The following is a 14,840-nucleotide window of genomic DNA, read 5'->3' as shown; positions in this document are numbered from 1 at the left end:
CGCTGGGGGATGCTGTTAGGGGAGGTGTCCCCCAACCTAGCCGAGCTCCGCTTTCTCTGGACTTCAGCAGCTCCGAAGGTGTGGGTGGGGTGTCCGCCACCAAGGGGCAGGCAGCACCCCCACCCCCACCTCTCCCGAACCCCGTGGCTCCACCTCCTCCACCGGCCACCACCGAAGTCTTCCTGCCGCCCCCTCCGCTGGAGGAAGTGTCCCTGCCCCTGCTGGGTAAGGAGCCCCGCCCTCTCCTGGCTCCACTGTTGGGGGCGGGGTGGGGGTGGGGGGGGGTCTCTTCTCACCTCCTAACACCCCACCCCACCCCACCCCTATCCCCCTGCATGGAATTGGCTCGCCTCAACTCAGCGCCTGCTTTCTACCGGGCTCTGTGTTCAAGCTTCCCCTCCTTTTTCTCGCTTGACTTAACAGCCCTACGAGGGTGTTCACACTCTGACTTAACAGATGCAGTCGGGGCTGACAGGTTAAGTTAAGTCGCTTGCCCCAGGGTCACCCAGCTCAGTGGCAGAGCTACACTGCTCAGTATTTTTGTGTTTGCTGAGCGCCTACTGCATTCTAGAGACCCGGTGGGGGGACCGTGGTGGTGGAAGGCTGGAGAAAGATGACCTCAAATGGGTAGATCCTGGAGCCTTGCTTCCGAACAGTGAGGTTTTCTGGGGCCAGTGGAGGGGGTTCCCGGTGCATATTTGCAGGCTCTCTGCTTTCCCCTCCCAGCACCAGAGCTGCCCCTGGACCTGCCCCCTCCTCCACCCCTGGACGTCCATGAGCTGGGACTGCCACATCTGCCCCCACCAGGCTTTGGGCCAGAGGAGCCTAGCTGGGTCCCTGCTGCATACCTGGAGAAAGGTACCTGACTCCCGGGACTAGGGATCCCCCCCCCCCAATACTCTAGAATCTTCAAGGGTGTGAGCCTGCTACACACACACACACACACACACACACCAACCAACTATTTTCTGATGAGCTGACCGTTCACCCAGGAGTGGTGAACCAAGCTGGACAGACAGGCAGCTGGCCCGGCACTGAATATTAATCGGGCTGGGGAGGGGTCCCAAGAGTTTTGGAGAAGACACTCCCCCCCCCCCCATCCCACTCCCTGCAGCCGCCTCCCCTAGACGTTGCCTGGAATCCCGTCCAGGGGCCCCTGCACCCCCCATGGTAAGGCAAGAGGCGCGTCTCACGACACCCTCTCCTTCCGCCCTGCAGTGGTGACGCTGTACCCATACACCCGCCAAAAGGACAACGAACTCTCCTTCTCTAAGGGCACCGTCATCTGCATCACACGCCGCTACTCCGATGGCTGGTGTGAGGGCGTCAGCTCGGAGGGGACTGGATTCTTCCCAGGGAACTACGTGGAGCCCAGCTGCTGACACTCTGGGGCTTTCTGAGCTCCTGCCCGGAGCACTGCGCTGCGAGCCCCTTGAGCTCCAGTGCAAAGCCAGCTCCAGAGTCAAGGCGGGACCCGGCCTGCCCACCTGTGAGCTGTGCCCGCCCCTTCCCCCTCCTTTCGGTGGTGGGAAGGGGTCCTGGGGAGAGAAGGGATGTATCCGGAGGCCTGCCGCAGACAGGAAAAGAACCGGAAGCCAAGGACTTTGGTGATCTTGTCCACAGAAGACCCACCCCTCCATGCAGCATTGGGTGCCAGCTTTGAATAAAACTCTGATGACCTCCTGGTGATTGCCCCGCAGGGCTGGGGGGCCAGAGAGGAGGGAGTTAAAGGCTCCTGCTCATTATTGAGCCCCCCCCCCCCCCCGCCGCTGGCAGCAGTCTGTCCCCGTCTCTTCCGTCCTCGTGAGGTGGCCCCTACGCCAGCCCCCTGGTGCCCCCTCTGCATTGACTGAATCTCCTTTTTTGGCCCGTTGCTCGCTGTGTTACTGTGCGGGTTGGGCTGCCCGAGCCGGGCGCTCTTCCCAGAGTGGGGACCAATTCCCCCACTGACGTGGGGCTCTCTGGGAGCAGGGGTCGCCTCACCCTCACCCTCCGGACACCGGCGCGAGAGACCTCAGTCAGCTCTTTGCCCGTCACCTCCTTTATAGCGGTAGAACACCAAAGAGGGAGGAAGGGCTTGGCTTTCGCTGGCTCTGCTTGAAAACATCATGGCTTTCTGTTCCATACGGGAGGAGGGGGGCGCAGAGGGCTCAGCCCGCGGGGCGACTTTGGTAAAGTCCCTGGTCTTTTGCTGCATAGACGAGGCTGGGGTGAGAGGAGGAGACACCGTCGCGCGCGGCGAGGTCCCTGGCTGGAAGGACCCGAGCCGGACGGTGCGCTACCTCGTTCCACCACCAGGAGGCGACTGTTCCCTCTGGCCTTTTTCTTTCTTTTTTTTTTCTTCTCCCTTTGGGGAGGCTGGCAGGGCGGGCGCGGGAAGGGGGGCAAAAAGGAAAAAGGGTGTAGTGTGGGGACGCAATAGGTGAAGCGAGATCTAGGCCTGAGGCCCTCGGCAGAGGGCTTCCTCTCTCCCCGCCGGGACTGCGGCGCGGCCGGGAGGATTTCGGGACCGGGGTCCCCTTGACAGAAGACTGGGGGAGAGGGAAGGTTTCGCGGCCCAAGGCAGCAGTGAAAGCTGTGGGAGATGTTCCTTTCCCCCACCCCGCCAGGGAACCCCTGCCTCTCCGTTCGGAGGGCGAGGTCTTTTTGGAAAACACTGCTGCCTTCCAGGCATGCGCACCACCCCGGTGGGGGCCAGACTCCAGAATTTAACATTGCAGAGGAACTGGGTCGGGGCGGGGGCGGCCGAGCCGGGTTAACTGCATAGATAGGGACGGCTCCGAACTCTCTCCCCCAGCCCCCAGGTGGACAAGCCCGGAGTTCCCGAAATTCCCGGAGGGACATACCAAAGCGAAAGGGAAAAGGGAGTAGGCAAACTAGGTTTTGTACTTCCCGATCTCCCCGCCCCCACCCCGCCCCCTTCTCCGCCCGGGCGCCCCCTGCAGGCCGCGGTCCTCAGCACGTCTTCAGCACCTGTTGGAGGTGGAGGCGCACGTCGGTGGCCGTCTCCCAGGGCACCACGCCGGCGCGGAAGGCGCTGGGCTCGGCCTTCTGCGCCTCTTGGATCAGGCGGTGCATGGGGTAGCCGCGGCGCGGGAAGGCCACGTCGCCGCCCGCCAGCAGCCCCATGGGGCAGAAGTCGTTGGCGCCGTCGCCCACGTAGAAGAGGCGCTCGAAGTGCACGCCGTCGTGGGCCCGCTCGCGCAGGTAGTCGCTGAGCACCTTGTGCTTGCACATGTTGGCGGGGCAGCGCGCGCAGCTGTGCGTGTGGAAGGGCCGCAGCGCCAGCAGCCCCCGCGCGTCGGGCCCCGACGGGTTGCTGAGGATGCGGCGGAACAGGCCGTGGTGGCCGGCGGCGCGCAGCGCGCTCTCCACGCCGAAGGTGTTGGCATCCGAGATGAGAATGACCTCGAAGCAGGAGCCCTGCTTGGCCACAAACTGCAGCAGGTCGCTCATGCCGGGCGACAGGGGCAGGGCCTCGTAGATGGCGCGCAGGTCCCGCGGCCGCACGCCCTGCTCGCCCAGGTATTGGAAGACGCGCTGCATGTACTCGTTGTAGAAGCCCTCGCGGTAGGTGGCCCGCAGGCTCTCGGGCAGCCGCTGGCCCGGCGCGGCGCGCACGATCGAGTCGTCGCTGTTTTCGTCCACGATCGTCTCGTCGAAGTCGAAGGTCAGGAGGAAGCGCGGCGCGCCCTGCGCCGCCATCCCGCCGTCCTGGGAGCAGGGGGGAGAGGAGCAGGAGGAGGAGGAGGAGGGAGCAAGCGAGAGGGGGCGCGGCGCGAGCCGGCCGGGGAGAGGCTGGTTAGCGGGCCACGGCCAGAGGCGCTGGCACATCCAAGACCTGAGAAGGACCCAAGGCTGGTTAAGCTGGTTGGAGTCCCCAACGCCGCCGCCCTCTCCCCAGCCTTCCCTGCCCACCCCGTCGGCACCTCTCTGCGAACTGTGCGGGGGCGTCTGGCCTCAGAAGACCATCCTCCCCCGGACCCCAGGAGGGCGTCCTTGGCACCTGTCTCTGCTACGCTCATCTGGGGCCACTGAGACTTAACGGGGTCAGCTTAAAAGAGGGAAGAGCAGCTTCCAACGGGTCACTCCTTTGGGGAGGTTTCTGGAGGAGGCCGCTCTGGAGGCTCCCAGGGACCCCGGTTGTTGGTGTGGAGTCCTCTCCGCACCCTTCTTCCCTGACAAACACAAGCAAGGGAGGCTGGGCACTCATCCCACTGAAGCAGCCTCCTCCTTCCCTTTTTGGGCCGTGCCCCCTCGATGGGACTGCGGACAATAAGGAGCCGGGCGCCAGGGGACGCTGTTGGTATCATCCAAGGCATGTGGATTGCGAATGCCAGGTCCTTGAGCCTGGATAGGAGCTAAGGGCTGCCAGAGAACTGCAGTTTAGCTCTTGGAATAACCAGGCCGGCGAGGTGACCCAGGACGGCTCTCTGGGCGCTGTGGCTAGCCGGGGGTCCAAGGATGGGACACTGCTTCTCCAGGGAGTTTCTAGGGCCCTGTGCTGACAGCTCATCGTCACTAATCACTTGCCAATTCCCTGGGAGGAACACGTCAGCGGGTGGGGTTTCTGCCAGAGTCCGAAGGAAGTGGGCACCAAGAGAAGCAGTGGGGCCTGGGGAGGCAGGAGCTTCCCGAGCCAGGCTGCGACATACCTGGGAGACAGGTGAGGGAGAGGAAAGAGAGCAGTGTGGCTGAAAAGGCGGGGGGGGGGGGGGGGGAGGGGGAGGGGGCGGGCGCCGGGCAGGGAAGGAGAAGGCTAGGAGGGGGTCGTGCCAGGGGAGCCTAGAGGTGGACCGGACAGAGACACAGAGTGGGGATGGGGGCTCCGGGAAGTGGGGGCCTCGGGCCAGCGTCCCCCACCTCCAGAGGACATGGGAGAGAGGATAGGGGACGACGGCGTGTGTGAGGCGCAAAGAAAGGCAAGCAGATGGAGATTGCGGAAGCCCTCAGAGGCCTGTCCCTGCCACCGTGCCTGCCCGCCGCGGTACACGACCGGGTGGCAGAGAGCAAATCGCGTGCGGCTTCAGAATATCCGCCACGCTGCCTTTCTTCCACCTGGCCTCCCACCCCAGGTAGTCCAGACGGGCCCACTCTTCCTTCTGGTTTCTTCCTAACTGGCTCTCTGATATTCCTGCGATGCTTCCGGCCCGGCCCGCCTTGTGAAACAGAAGTCCAGGCTCTCAGTTTCGGAGCTGGGATGTGAACCTAGCCCTCTGCCTCCCTGATAGAACTGTCCCTTTGAACTCGTCCCTAGGGTCACCCTCTGGTCTCACTGACATCCATCTGGGAGTCTCAGGGGCCCCGGATCCCTGGAGTTGAAGATGTAAATAAAGCCTCAGGCCCCCACACCTGGGATGGAAATTGACAGGGATTAGTGGAGGCCCAGGAGAGACGAGGATAGGCCAAAAAGGGGCTGGATAGGGCTCCTTCCACCGCAGCAGGGGAAGGGGGCCGAGGCCTCATCCTGAGAAATCCCCAGAGGGACCCACTTACCCTAGACAGGCATCGGAGGCCAGCAACTGGAAAACACCCACTCATCGTTGGTACATCACCCTGGGCACCGCCTGCAGGGACTCTGTGGGGCCTCCAGCCGTCGTCCAGAGCTCCTGACAACCACACAAGGTCTGTTGGAGGGTGCCCGCAGCTAGCTTTGTTTCCACCACGAAGGCCGGCCTGCTTCCGTCTCCTCTGCTGAGGATGAACCACCCCCAGGGGCTCCGTAAAAACCCCTCAAATAGACACAGTTCTCCCAGGCGGCCAAGCCCTTGCGAGGCATCGTCTTCACAACCCCTCCCCCGGCAACATTCGAGAGGTTAAAGGTGACATTATCGGAGACCCCAGAGAGAGGTGAACCGACCTAAAGGTCACTCCCTGTAAGCGGCAAAGACAGATCGCGAAACCAGAACTTGGCGTCTGAGGTGAACGTGCCCCAGGCTGTGCTGTTTCCACGGGGAGCCTGGTTCACGAACTGCTGGCCACAGCCTTGCGTGCTCTCTGCCCTTAAAGGGGGAGGGGCAGGTGACCAGGCTCATTGTACCACAGGTGGCCGGGGGTGGGGGCAACAGGACCCCTGGGCATCACAGGTGATCAGAGACTGGCCTCCCTGGTGCCTTCAGAGCTTGGCAATCGGCCAGGAGTCAGTTTGGAATTTCTGCGGGGCTTTGCTGTGTGGCTCTGGGGACAGGGTTTAGCTTTGTGGGGGTTTCACCAACTCGGCTACAGAGCATGTCACCTACAACTCCCACTGCCTCCCCATGCCCCATCCCTCCGCTCTGCCCCCGGGGTTGAATGAGCGACTAGAAGAAGCTGGGCCAGATCTGGAAAAATATTGAGAACCCACGACTAGCCGCGCAAAGGAACAAGTGTCTGGCTGGTTGCTGCCCTCTGGTGGTGACAGCGGGTGACACTGGAAACCCCTGACTTTGTCAAGGTGACACTCACCCCAGATCATCCCAGAACATCAGGGAGAACCTCTTGCCCCCAAGACAGAGACTGGGACATCCCAGCAACAGGACACAGGTCAGAGGGACAGGCCGTGTCACCTCGAGCCACCCCAATCCCACCCCCCCCCCCCCCACTCCCGAACCGTACGTGCACTGAGCCCTTTTGGGCAGGGATGGATGTGGGTCTCAGCCTTTCCCTTAAGAACTTTTAATCTAGGAATTGGGAAAGGCAGCCGAAGCCGCATGGGGCAGGGGGCAAAAAAGGGAGGGATCAAGAAGATGGGGGGGGGGGGGGGGGGGGGGGGGCATGGGGACGTTGGAATGGCATGTTTTGGAGGACGGGAGGGCTGTCCCCAGGCCTAGTGCATTGGAGGAGAAAGGTCAAAGGATACCCCTCCCGTGGTAGAAACAAGCAGGGTCGGACACAGACACGTGCCGCGCCGGGCACGGGGAGACAAGTGAGCGGGAAATACAAAGACACAAAGAGAACACAGGCTGCTCAAGCAGAGAGCGACTTTCATCCCATAGAAAAGGGTCTCCTTGTGTCGGTTGCCCCTTGTTTCTCTTTCTTCAAAAATAAAAAAATTTGGTAGAATATTCTACCGATTTTTAGTTGTGTACAAAACTTATGCGTCAGAGCAAACGATACAGTTACAATGTTTTTCATCTGTTCAGGGAAAATGAGTTGAATATTTACTCTTTGGTGAACTGCCTTCGTTTCTTTTCGTCCCCAGAGCAGAAAGCCAGGCGTCCTGGGTTTCTTCCCCCAGAAGCTGAGCAGGGCCAGGCAGCCACCCCCCGCCCTCACCCCCACACCAAGCAGAGGGTCCCAGGCCCTCCTGGGATCTCATTCTCATGACGTTCAAAAAGCGTACTCACCTCTGGCGGCTTTGTCCTAAGTGACCAAATTCTTTTGTGGTCACCAAAAAGAGTCCCTCAGAGAAAAGGGAGACGGGGTCTCTGAGCTTCTCCAGATGGCTAGAGCAGAGAGAGGAGAGAGGGGGTTTCGTTAAGGGTGGCAGGGGGTCCATATTCTAGTCCCCTCGAAAAGCGGCGCCTGCCTACCCGATTCCGTATCAGATCACCGGATTCCTCCTTGCTCCCTCCTGCCTTTTACAACAAATGCTTATAGATGACATTTGTGGGAATGGGGTGGCAGATGGGGCAGGGAAACAGGCCCCTCTTTGGCATGGGCCCTAAGTTCGAAAGTCCCCTCTTAATGAATGGGTGGAGCTCACAGGACAGGCTTTGGGGACAGTTTCCCCCAGGAAACGTGCAGAAGAGAGATGGGGGTGGGGAGTGAGGACCCTGGAGATATCATAGTGACAAGCCCCCTGCCCAAGACCGAACCTTCTGGTATCAATCACTAGGAATTGGATGTCACAACTAAGCTGAGGTTTTCTCCCTTTCCCAGGCAGTATTCCCAACGTCACCATGGTCTCTTCCTTCTCGCTACCACCAGCAGCAAATAGGAAAAAACCCGAGGCCCAGAGAGGTCAAGCTAACATCCTGGAGGTCGCACAGCGTCAGATTCAGGATTAGAACTTACGAGTCCCTGGTGGCTCTTGGGACAGCGGCAGCCAGAGAGCGTCCCCTATCGCCCAGGAGACCCCCTTGAGCTGTGAGCTTACTGTTCTGACTAGCTGGCGTGATGACCTGTAGCCCCGGTGTCGGTGCAGAAGCTGAGACCAGGAGCCTCCTCTGGGCTCACCCTGCCTGGGTGGACAAGCTGGAAGGGGATCCTCAGTGGACAGGGAGGTGGCAGCTGCCGGTGGAGTGGGGGGAGAGATATTTTTAGAGGTGGCTGGAAAGCAGGCACTCTGGCACACCCCCAGCTGGCGGGTGCTTCGCTCCAATGCGGGGCGAGGGGGGGGGGTGCGCAGCTCGGGGAGCCCAGGGGGGCTCGTGGGTGGCGGGGAGCAAGGGGGGGCACAGATTCCTTCGCTTTGCCCGAGTAGGGGACAGAGGGCTACCCGGGCACGAGGTTCCCGGGGTAGCAGAAAGAAGGAGGACTCATTTCTCCGCTCCAGGGGCTCCCCCCACTGACACGCGTGAAGGAGCGCCCTCAAACTCCACACAGCCCCCACCCCGCACTGGGACCCCAGCCCTCCCCTGCACCTCCGGGAGCGCAGGACTCACGCGGGGAGCGGCGGCGGCAGAGGTCTGTCCCGGCTTAGTTTGGAGTGCAAAGAGTGGGGGAGAGGGGCTAAGCTGAGGTATATGGGCGCAGGATGGGCTAAGGGGTGCTTACGGGAATTGGAGGGGACGCGGTGTCTTGTCCACCCCCGGATTTCTGGGCTCCGGCTCACGAGTCCCTCCAGTCCCGAGGGGCCGTGGATGATGTGCGTCTGGGCCGTCCCCTCCACCTGCCCCCCCACCCCCCCCCCCCCCACCACGGGCTGCCGCCGCGTCCCCTTTAAATGCCCGGGAGCCGGAGCCCGAGCCGCGGCTGGCGCTGCGGCTGCCGCAGCACCCGGGCCCACCGCAGTCCCCTCACGTCACAAGCGACTGTCCAATCACAGCCGTGCCGGCGCACATCAAAAGGGCGGGCCGCCCGCGGGCCACGCCTCCCGGCTGCCCCGGAGGCTCCCGGAGCTGGAGCGAAGGTGGGATTGCGCGCAGGGCGGGGAGAGGGCAGGGGAGAGGGCAGGGGAGGCGGGACGGGGCGCGTCCCTCCCGAGGAGCGTGGGTGGGGGACACCCTCGCTGGAGCGGCTGCGGGGTTCTACGTGAAGCCCCGCCCGTACACCCAGAAGTGTCAGGGCTGTGCCTCCAGGGCGCTGAGCCCTGAGCTTTGCAGAAATGCACCCCCACGCCCAGCCCTCGTTCCCTTCTTCTCTCCGAAGTCTGGCGGTAGGTACGGCTTGACCCACCCCAAGGAAAGCAGTTCCTCTCCCACGTGCGCGTCGCTCTGTCCTCCGCGCGCGGAGTCCCAGCACCTCGCCTCTTAGGACCTTTCCCCCGTTACAGGTTACAGGGGATGGCCGGGAGAGAGACCCTCCCACTCCCCCTACCCCATAAACCCTGATTTAAGGACCCAACTGTTTGCCCTTTGCAAGTGATGTTGTAAATAAAAAAAACCCGCTTTCGAGAGTCCGTGCCTAGCCACGCTCCCCTGCTCCCCTACCCACGACTGCCCTGCAGCCGGATGGTTGAAGAGAAGATTCTGTTTTGAGAGCAGAGAGCTGAAACTTGTATATACCGAGTACGTGCTCTGAACCAGACGCTGTACTAGGTCGCTGCACTTACGGTTGAATATTCACAACAGGGGAAATTATTTGCTCCGGTTCAGACCCAGGCACACCTGGCTCATGGGGTCACAAAGGAAATGTGTGGATGCAGAGATTAGGCGCTGCCTGGGTCTAACCGCCCCCCCCCAACCCCCACCCTGCCCCTGCTCCACTCCTCCAAGAGAGCCAGCAGAGGCAAAGGCCCTGTGTGATATGGCATCCGATGGATGGCGCTGGAAACCAGAGAGGGAATGCGGGTCAGCAAGGAATTACCCTGTGTCGGGGTGTGGGGGAGGGCTGGGGGTACATGAAAGAAACGGACAGATGTGTGCCATGTTTCCACATACACAAAGGAGAACGAATGCTTTACAGCTGCTTAAAACCCTCGACGGTGACTTCTAGTGTCCCAACTCTGTCCCTGGCTTGCTGCTCATGCCTCTGTCCTCACTGCCCACCCTTTCTTCCAGCACTCCGGCACACCTGATCTTTCCTGGGGACCTCCGTCCTCAAGTACACTCCTGCCCCATTTGCTGGGCAAGTCCAGCCTCTCCTGGACCTCCTTCTGGAGCTCCTTCTTTTTTGTTTTCTTTTTTCTTTTTTTTTTTAATGTTTGTTTAATTTTGAGAGAGTGAGAGAAAGCATGGCGGGGGGCGGGGGCAGAGAGAGAGAGGGAGACAGAGAATGATGGGAAGCAGGCTCTGTGCGGACAGCAGACAGCCTGATGCGGGGCTCGAACTCACGAACCGTGAGATCATGACCTGCGCCGATGTCAGGCGCTCAAATGACTGAGCCACCCAGGCGCCCCCTGAAGCTCCTCCTGAAACTGACTTGTGTGCTTCCAGAATTTGTGGTTAATGCCGTCAGTATGTTTCCATGTGTCAGTTCGTGTGATCCTCACCACTCTGTGAAACCGCTCCTTTCGCTGTAGGGAGATCAAGGCAGGAAGAGTGGAGCTGACCCAGCCGGGGATCGCTGGAGGTGGTCTTCCAGCCTGGTTGTCTCAACCATTACCCCACACCTTCTGGCCTGTAAGCAACAGGAAGGCGGAGACCACATTTGTATTATTGGTTCTACCTAGTGCCTCGTTTGTGTCTGCTCGATTGTTGAATCTCCTCGCTACCAAGTCACTCCAGTATCATCCCCATTTCACAACGGGGAAATTGACACTCAGAGAGGTCAAATGGCTTGCCCAGGGTCACATGCCCCAAGGAGGTACCGGATTCAAACCCTGATCCTGATGTAATTAACAGCCCTCAGCTATTTCCAGATTCACTGCTGGGGCTGGGGCTGGGGCTGGGGTGGGCGGGTAACTTTTCTGGTGCTGCCTAAGCGAGTTCTTGCTGCCCACCTCTGCCTGCCAGCCACGGGAGCACCAAAACTCACAGGAGCCACGTGCAAGGCGCCTTTGTGGAATAAATCTAGAAACTCCCAGGTCCCCCTACACGGAACTTTTCCGGACACAATCCTGCCTCTCTTAAACTTTCCCCCCTCGTTGTGCCAATGAACACAGTTGGGCGATTGGACAAGCCTCCTCCCGTGGGATTCACCTTAGAACTCTCCGGTCGGTCCATCTGGCAGAGAGCGCTTGTGGGGACAGGGGACTCTGGTGAACCCTGATTCAGGTGGCCAGGTACTGGGCTTTCCAGGTGGCCTTCACAAAGAGGGTGTGGCTCTTTTTTTTTCCCCCCCCTTAATTCAAACTCTTGTGTCTTTCAAACTCTTGTGTCTGACTTGCGATAGATCTCTTCCAGGGAGCTGAAGAGGGCGTGACTCTTGCCTCAGGTTTTGGTGTCACAGCCAGAGAGGCCAGGAATCCAGGACCAGGGACTCCAGCTCCGCAATAGACCTGGTGGGGGGAGGGGCCAGGGCTAGAGGGAGGAGCCGAGCCTACACTCCACCTGCGGGAAGGAGGATTTTGTGCTGGGCACATAATCAATCCCCACAACAACCCTGGCAAGATGGGTTTTTAATATTCTCCGTAATACAAGTGAAAAAAGCAGAAGCTTGGGGACATTAAGAAAGCGCCTTGCCCAAGGACGCTGTGTGGCAAGTGGCGGTCAGCCCAGATGTTCAGGTCTGCAAGTCTCTGTAGAAGACGGAGGGCGTTCCGTGACCTGGCGCCTGACGCAGGTGGGCTTGGCGCAAGAGGCCCCCGGGAGCGCCCCCTTCAGGCAGTTCTGCGAGTTCTGTTGTGGGTCCCTTGGGTCTAAGGCGTTGTGCTTGGGGGGCTTAGGGACCAGAGCTGAATACACCCTCTTTCAGGTCTCTTGTCTTCTTCCTAGCCAGCAATCACTAGCATTGATGGAGCGCTCGCTGTGCGCCAAGCGGTGTTCTAGAAGCCTCAGCTCTCTTCCTGCTCGCATCAACCTAGCACCTGTTAGCCCGGCCATTTTACAGACGGAGACAAATGAGGCACAGAGTGGTATGTAATTTGTCGAAGGTCACAGAGCTAGGCAGTGGCTAGCAGGGTTCCCTTTGTTTTTTTTTTTTTCCAGTTAGTTAATTAATTAATTTGTTTGTTTGTTTAGAGAGTGGAGGGCAGGGCAGAGAGAGAGAGAGAGTGAGAACGGGGCTCCGTCTCATGAACAGTGAGATCGCCACCTAAACTGAAATCGAGTCCAATGCTCAACCGACTGAGCCACCCAGGCGCTCCCCGTGGGTGCTTGCATTCATTCCGCGAGTATCAACTGTACCAGGCACTGGGAGATCAGACACTGAGGAGACATAGACCCTGCCCTCAAGGAGCTTACAGTCGAGAGAGGAGACGGAGACCAGCCAACAGGCCTTCCCGAAAGCGTGGCGGAGAACAGATCTGTTCTACCTGTGACCACCAGGGCGATTCTGTCGCGGACTTCAGCAGGTGAAGCAGCTGGGACCTGAGGTGCCTCCAGGAGAAGGAGGAGACTCATAATCCAGGGCTTAGTTCCCCCAGGGGTGCCCCCTTCTGACCACTCTCCTTCCCTGTCCCACCCCAACTCCTGCCCTTGCTGTGGCTGCTGGCTTCCCCTTCTGTCTTTCCCCACGTCCCCCTCCCCAAGCAGCCTGGAGACACTCCAGAGCAACCTTCTCCCCACGCCAGGCAGTCCCTCTCCCACAACAGACTCACCCCTACAGGGCTGTTCGCTGTCCCCGCTCAGTAAGCAGCGAGGATGGGGCCTCAGGAGACAGTGTAAGTGCAAACACCCGTTCTGCTGCCTGGGACACACACACAGCAGGTGGAGTGAGAGAGTAACCCCCCAGGGTCCCCTCTGGGCCAGGAAGTCCTTGCAGTCTGACTCAAATCCCACCTGCTAGGGCACTTCCTCTCATTTGGCCTCTAAGACACCTTCCCTCGGGGTAACGGCTTCGGGGTAACGGCTATCGGAGACTTGAAATGCGCCACTCCAATTCCTTCATTTTTGCAAATGTCACATTAAAATGAGCAAGGTGATTTCGTCTCTGCCTGCTTCACGTCCTTGGTTACTTCTTGCATCCTTGTCCCCCTCCCTCTGTGTAATAACCTTCTTTTGGACTTACAAATGTGCTACCGCAGGCCCTTTGCACTTGCTGTAGCCTCTTTCCAGAGGACTTCCTAGCCCATCGATGGCCTCCCACTGAGTTCAGGGCTCAGCTCATCTGTCACTTCTTTTTTTGTTGTTTTTAATTTTTTTTTTAACGTTTATTTATTTTTGAGACAGAGAGAGACAGAGCATGAACGGGGGAGGGGCAGAGAGAGAGGGAGACACAGAATCGGAAGCAGGCTCCAGGCTCTGAGCCATCAGCCCAGAGCCCGACGTGGGGCTCAAACTCACGGATGGCGAGATCATGACCTGAGCTGAAGTCGGACACTTAACCGACTGAGCCACCCAGGCGCCCCTCATCTGTCACTTCTAAAAGGAAACTGGTCCTCCCCAGACACCCTCCCTCTCCCCCGGAGATAAGGACCTCTGATCACACACCTCCACAGCACCCTGGGCCTCTCCTGGCTGGTTGATTAATATCTGCTTCCATCAGACTGTCAGCTCCACGGGGACAGGCACCATAATGGGTTTGCTCCCATGGTGGTTAGGTGCTGGGGAGCACCCCGTGCACTCCTTGATCTGGAGTAGCTGCTCAAAAAAATGTATTTGTGGCCTGAATGACTGCAGGATTCCCAATCCAGGCCTGGAATGACCCAAGGCTGGGTCGTCTGACTGGGAGGGGCGGGAGATGTGCTCACAAAAGGAAGGACCGGCAGCTAAGGGCTCCAGGAAGGAATCTGTCCACCCTCAAGGCAGATCTGTGCTGGAGAAGAGGTACCGTCCAGAATCAGGTCCAGCCAAAACGAGAGCCCCTTGTTTTACCAGCAAGCTTTGTAACTTACAACACACTCTCCGCGATTCACATTATTCTCCTGATGCGGGAAACGGATCCGGGAGAGGTTAGGGGAGTCCAAGGTGGCCAAGGCAACGCCTAAATGCAGGTCTTTTGAACGCAGCCAGCTTTGCCGAGGCCAAGTGTACAAGGGGAGAGGAAGATTCCAAGATTCTGGCCTTCGGGCCATTATTTGACTCTTTCCGGGGTTTTTTATTCGTTCACGTAGGCGTGCATTCGTTCATCGGTTCGGGAGACACGTGCTCCAGTCGACCGCTGCCTTCGAGAAGGCCATAGTCCAGTGCTGGCCTTGGGAATCTGGGGTCCATCTGTGATTGGCCTGAGCTTATCATAGGTAATTTTTGTGTGTTTACGTATAACTGTCCATTTTTCACGTAAACTTTCAAAAAGCTTCCATGACTCCAGCCGTCCTTCCCTCCCCGCTCTGCAAAACGTTTAAGGATCACCGGCTAACTCGGTATTAAAGGACAGCAGCCCCTGTACTCGTCCGTCCGTCCCGCCTGTTTGGGTGACGAAGGCCCCAACACATGACCACGTCGGGTCCAAGTGATAAACCTGCTGTCTGGCCCGCATGACTCACCCAAGGCGCTGCCGACCTGGGACAGCTGCTCTCAGCCACTCCTCTGGGAAGAGAACCGTATAGAAACACACACACACACACACACACACACACACGCGCGCGCGCGCGCGCCACCCCCAGCTCTAAAACGGCTCCTGACTCCAGGAAGATACTTTGGTTTTTCCCTCCCGTATTAGCAACAGCTGCCCACGATGGTGACATATACTGAGGGCGTGTGTGTGTCAGACACTGT

The 14,840-nt window shown here is 59.5% G+C and overlaps 2 protein-coding genes and 1 long non-coding RNA gene across 16 annotated transcripts in view; 2 read left to right on the top strand and 1 right to left on the bottom strand.

Annotated features, from left to right (window-relative positions):
- ABI3 (ABI family member 3) overlaps nt 1-1,730 on the top strand; it is a 14,406-nt gene extending 12,676 nt beyond the window's left edge. Inside the window, exons 6-8 of one of the 2 annotated variants that reach the window (XM_040497238.1) lie at nt 71-225; nt 727-858; nt 1,219-1,730. In XM_040497238.1, coding sequence (XP_040353172.1) covers nt 71-225; nt 727-858; nt 1,219-1,382 — 451 coding nt within the window. In that variant the 3' untranslated portion in view covers nt 1,383-1,730. Of the gene's footprint in view, nt 1-67; nt 226-726; nt 859-1,218 lie in introns of both variants that reach the window. The other variant, XM_040497237.1, reaches the window with a different exon arrangement.
- A 295-nt stretch (nt 1,731-2,025) lies between these two features.
- PHOSPHO1 (phosphoethanolamine/phosphocholine phosphatase 1) lies at nt 2,026-8,838 on the bottom strand. 13 transcript variants are annotated; one of them, XM_040497240.1, is made up of 6 exons: nt 8,565-8,833; nt 8,078-8,211; nt 7,326-7,424; nt 5,497-5,609; nt 4,534-4,655; nt 2,026-3,841 (listed from the first exon to the last, which is right to left on the bottom strand). In XM_040497240.1, the coding sequence occupies exons 4-6, from the start codon at nt 5,539-5,541 to the stop codon at nt 2,956-2,958; spliced, it is 1,053 nt and encodes a 350-aa protein (XP_040353174.1). In that variant the 5' UTR covers nt 5,542-5,609; nt 7,326-7,424; nt 8,078-8,211; nt 8,565-8,833; the 3' UTR covers nt 2,026-2,955. The 13 variants fall into 13 exon arrangements, with proteins under 13 accessions (XP_040353174.1, XP_040353180.1, XP_040353181.1 ...); XM_040497246.1 differs by having other exon boundaries at nt 5,497-5,694; nt 8,586-8,833; XM_040497247.1 differs by having other exon boundaries at nt 5,497-5,691; nt 8,586-8,833.
- A 159-nt stretch (nt 8,839-8,997) lies between these two features.
- LOC121044821 (uncharacterized) lies at nt 8,998-12,781 on the top strand. Its single transcript, XR_005797498.1, has 3 exons — nt 8,998-9,052; nt 11,958-12,097; nt 12,372-12,781. It is a non-coding gene; the product is annotated as an uncharacterized LOC121044821 (long non-coding RNA).
- The last annotated feature ends 2,059 nt before the right edge of the window (nt 12,782-14,840 follow it).

This window comes from Herpailurus yagouaroundi, unplaced genomic scaffold, assembly GCF_014898765.1.
Source record: "Herpailurus yagouaroundi ecotype Mexico unplaced genomic scaffold, PumYag 189, whole genome shotgun sequence".
Lineage (NCBI taxonomy): Eukaryota > Metazoa > Chordata > Mammalia > Carnivora > Felidae > Herpailurus > Herpailurus yagouaroundi.
The sequence above is the reverse complement of the archived record's forward strand: the minus strand, read 5'-3'. Positions and strand labels throughout refer to the sequence as shown.

What these genes read in the sequence shown, in the direction of transcription:
- PHOSPHO1 (XM_040497240.1), bottom strand. Translation starts at nt 5,541, where the DNA reads ATGAGTGGGTGTTTTCCAGTTGCTGGCCTCCGATGCCTGTCTAGG. An exon ending in GCCTCCGATGCCTGTCTAGG is followed by an intron (nt 4,656 to 5,496) that starts GTAAGTGGGTCC and finishes CCTGTCTCCCAG; the next exon opens with GTATGTCGCAGCCTGGCTCG. An exon ending in GTGTTCCTCCCAGGGAATTG is followed by an intron (nt 3,842 to 4,533) that starts GCAAGTGATTAG and finishes GGTCCTTCTCAG; the next exon opens with GTCTTGGATGTGCCAGCGCC.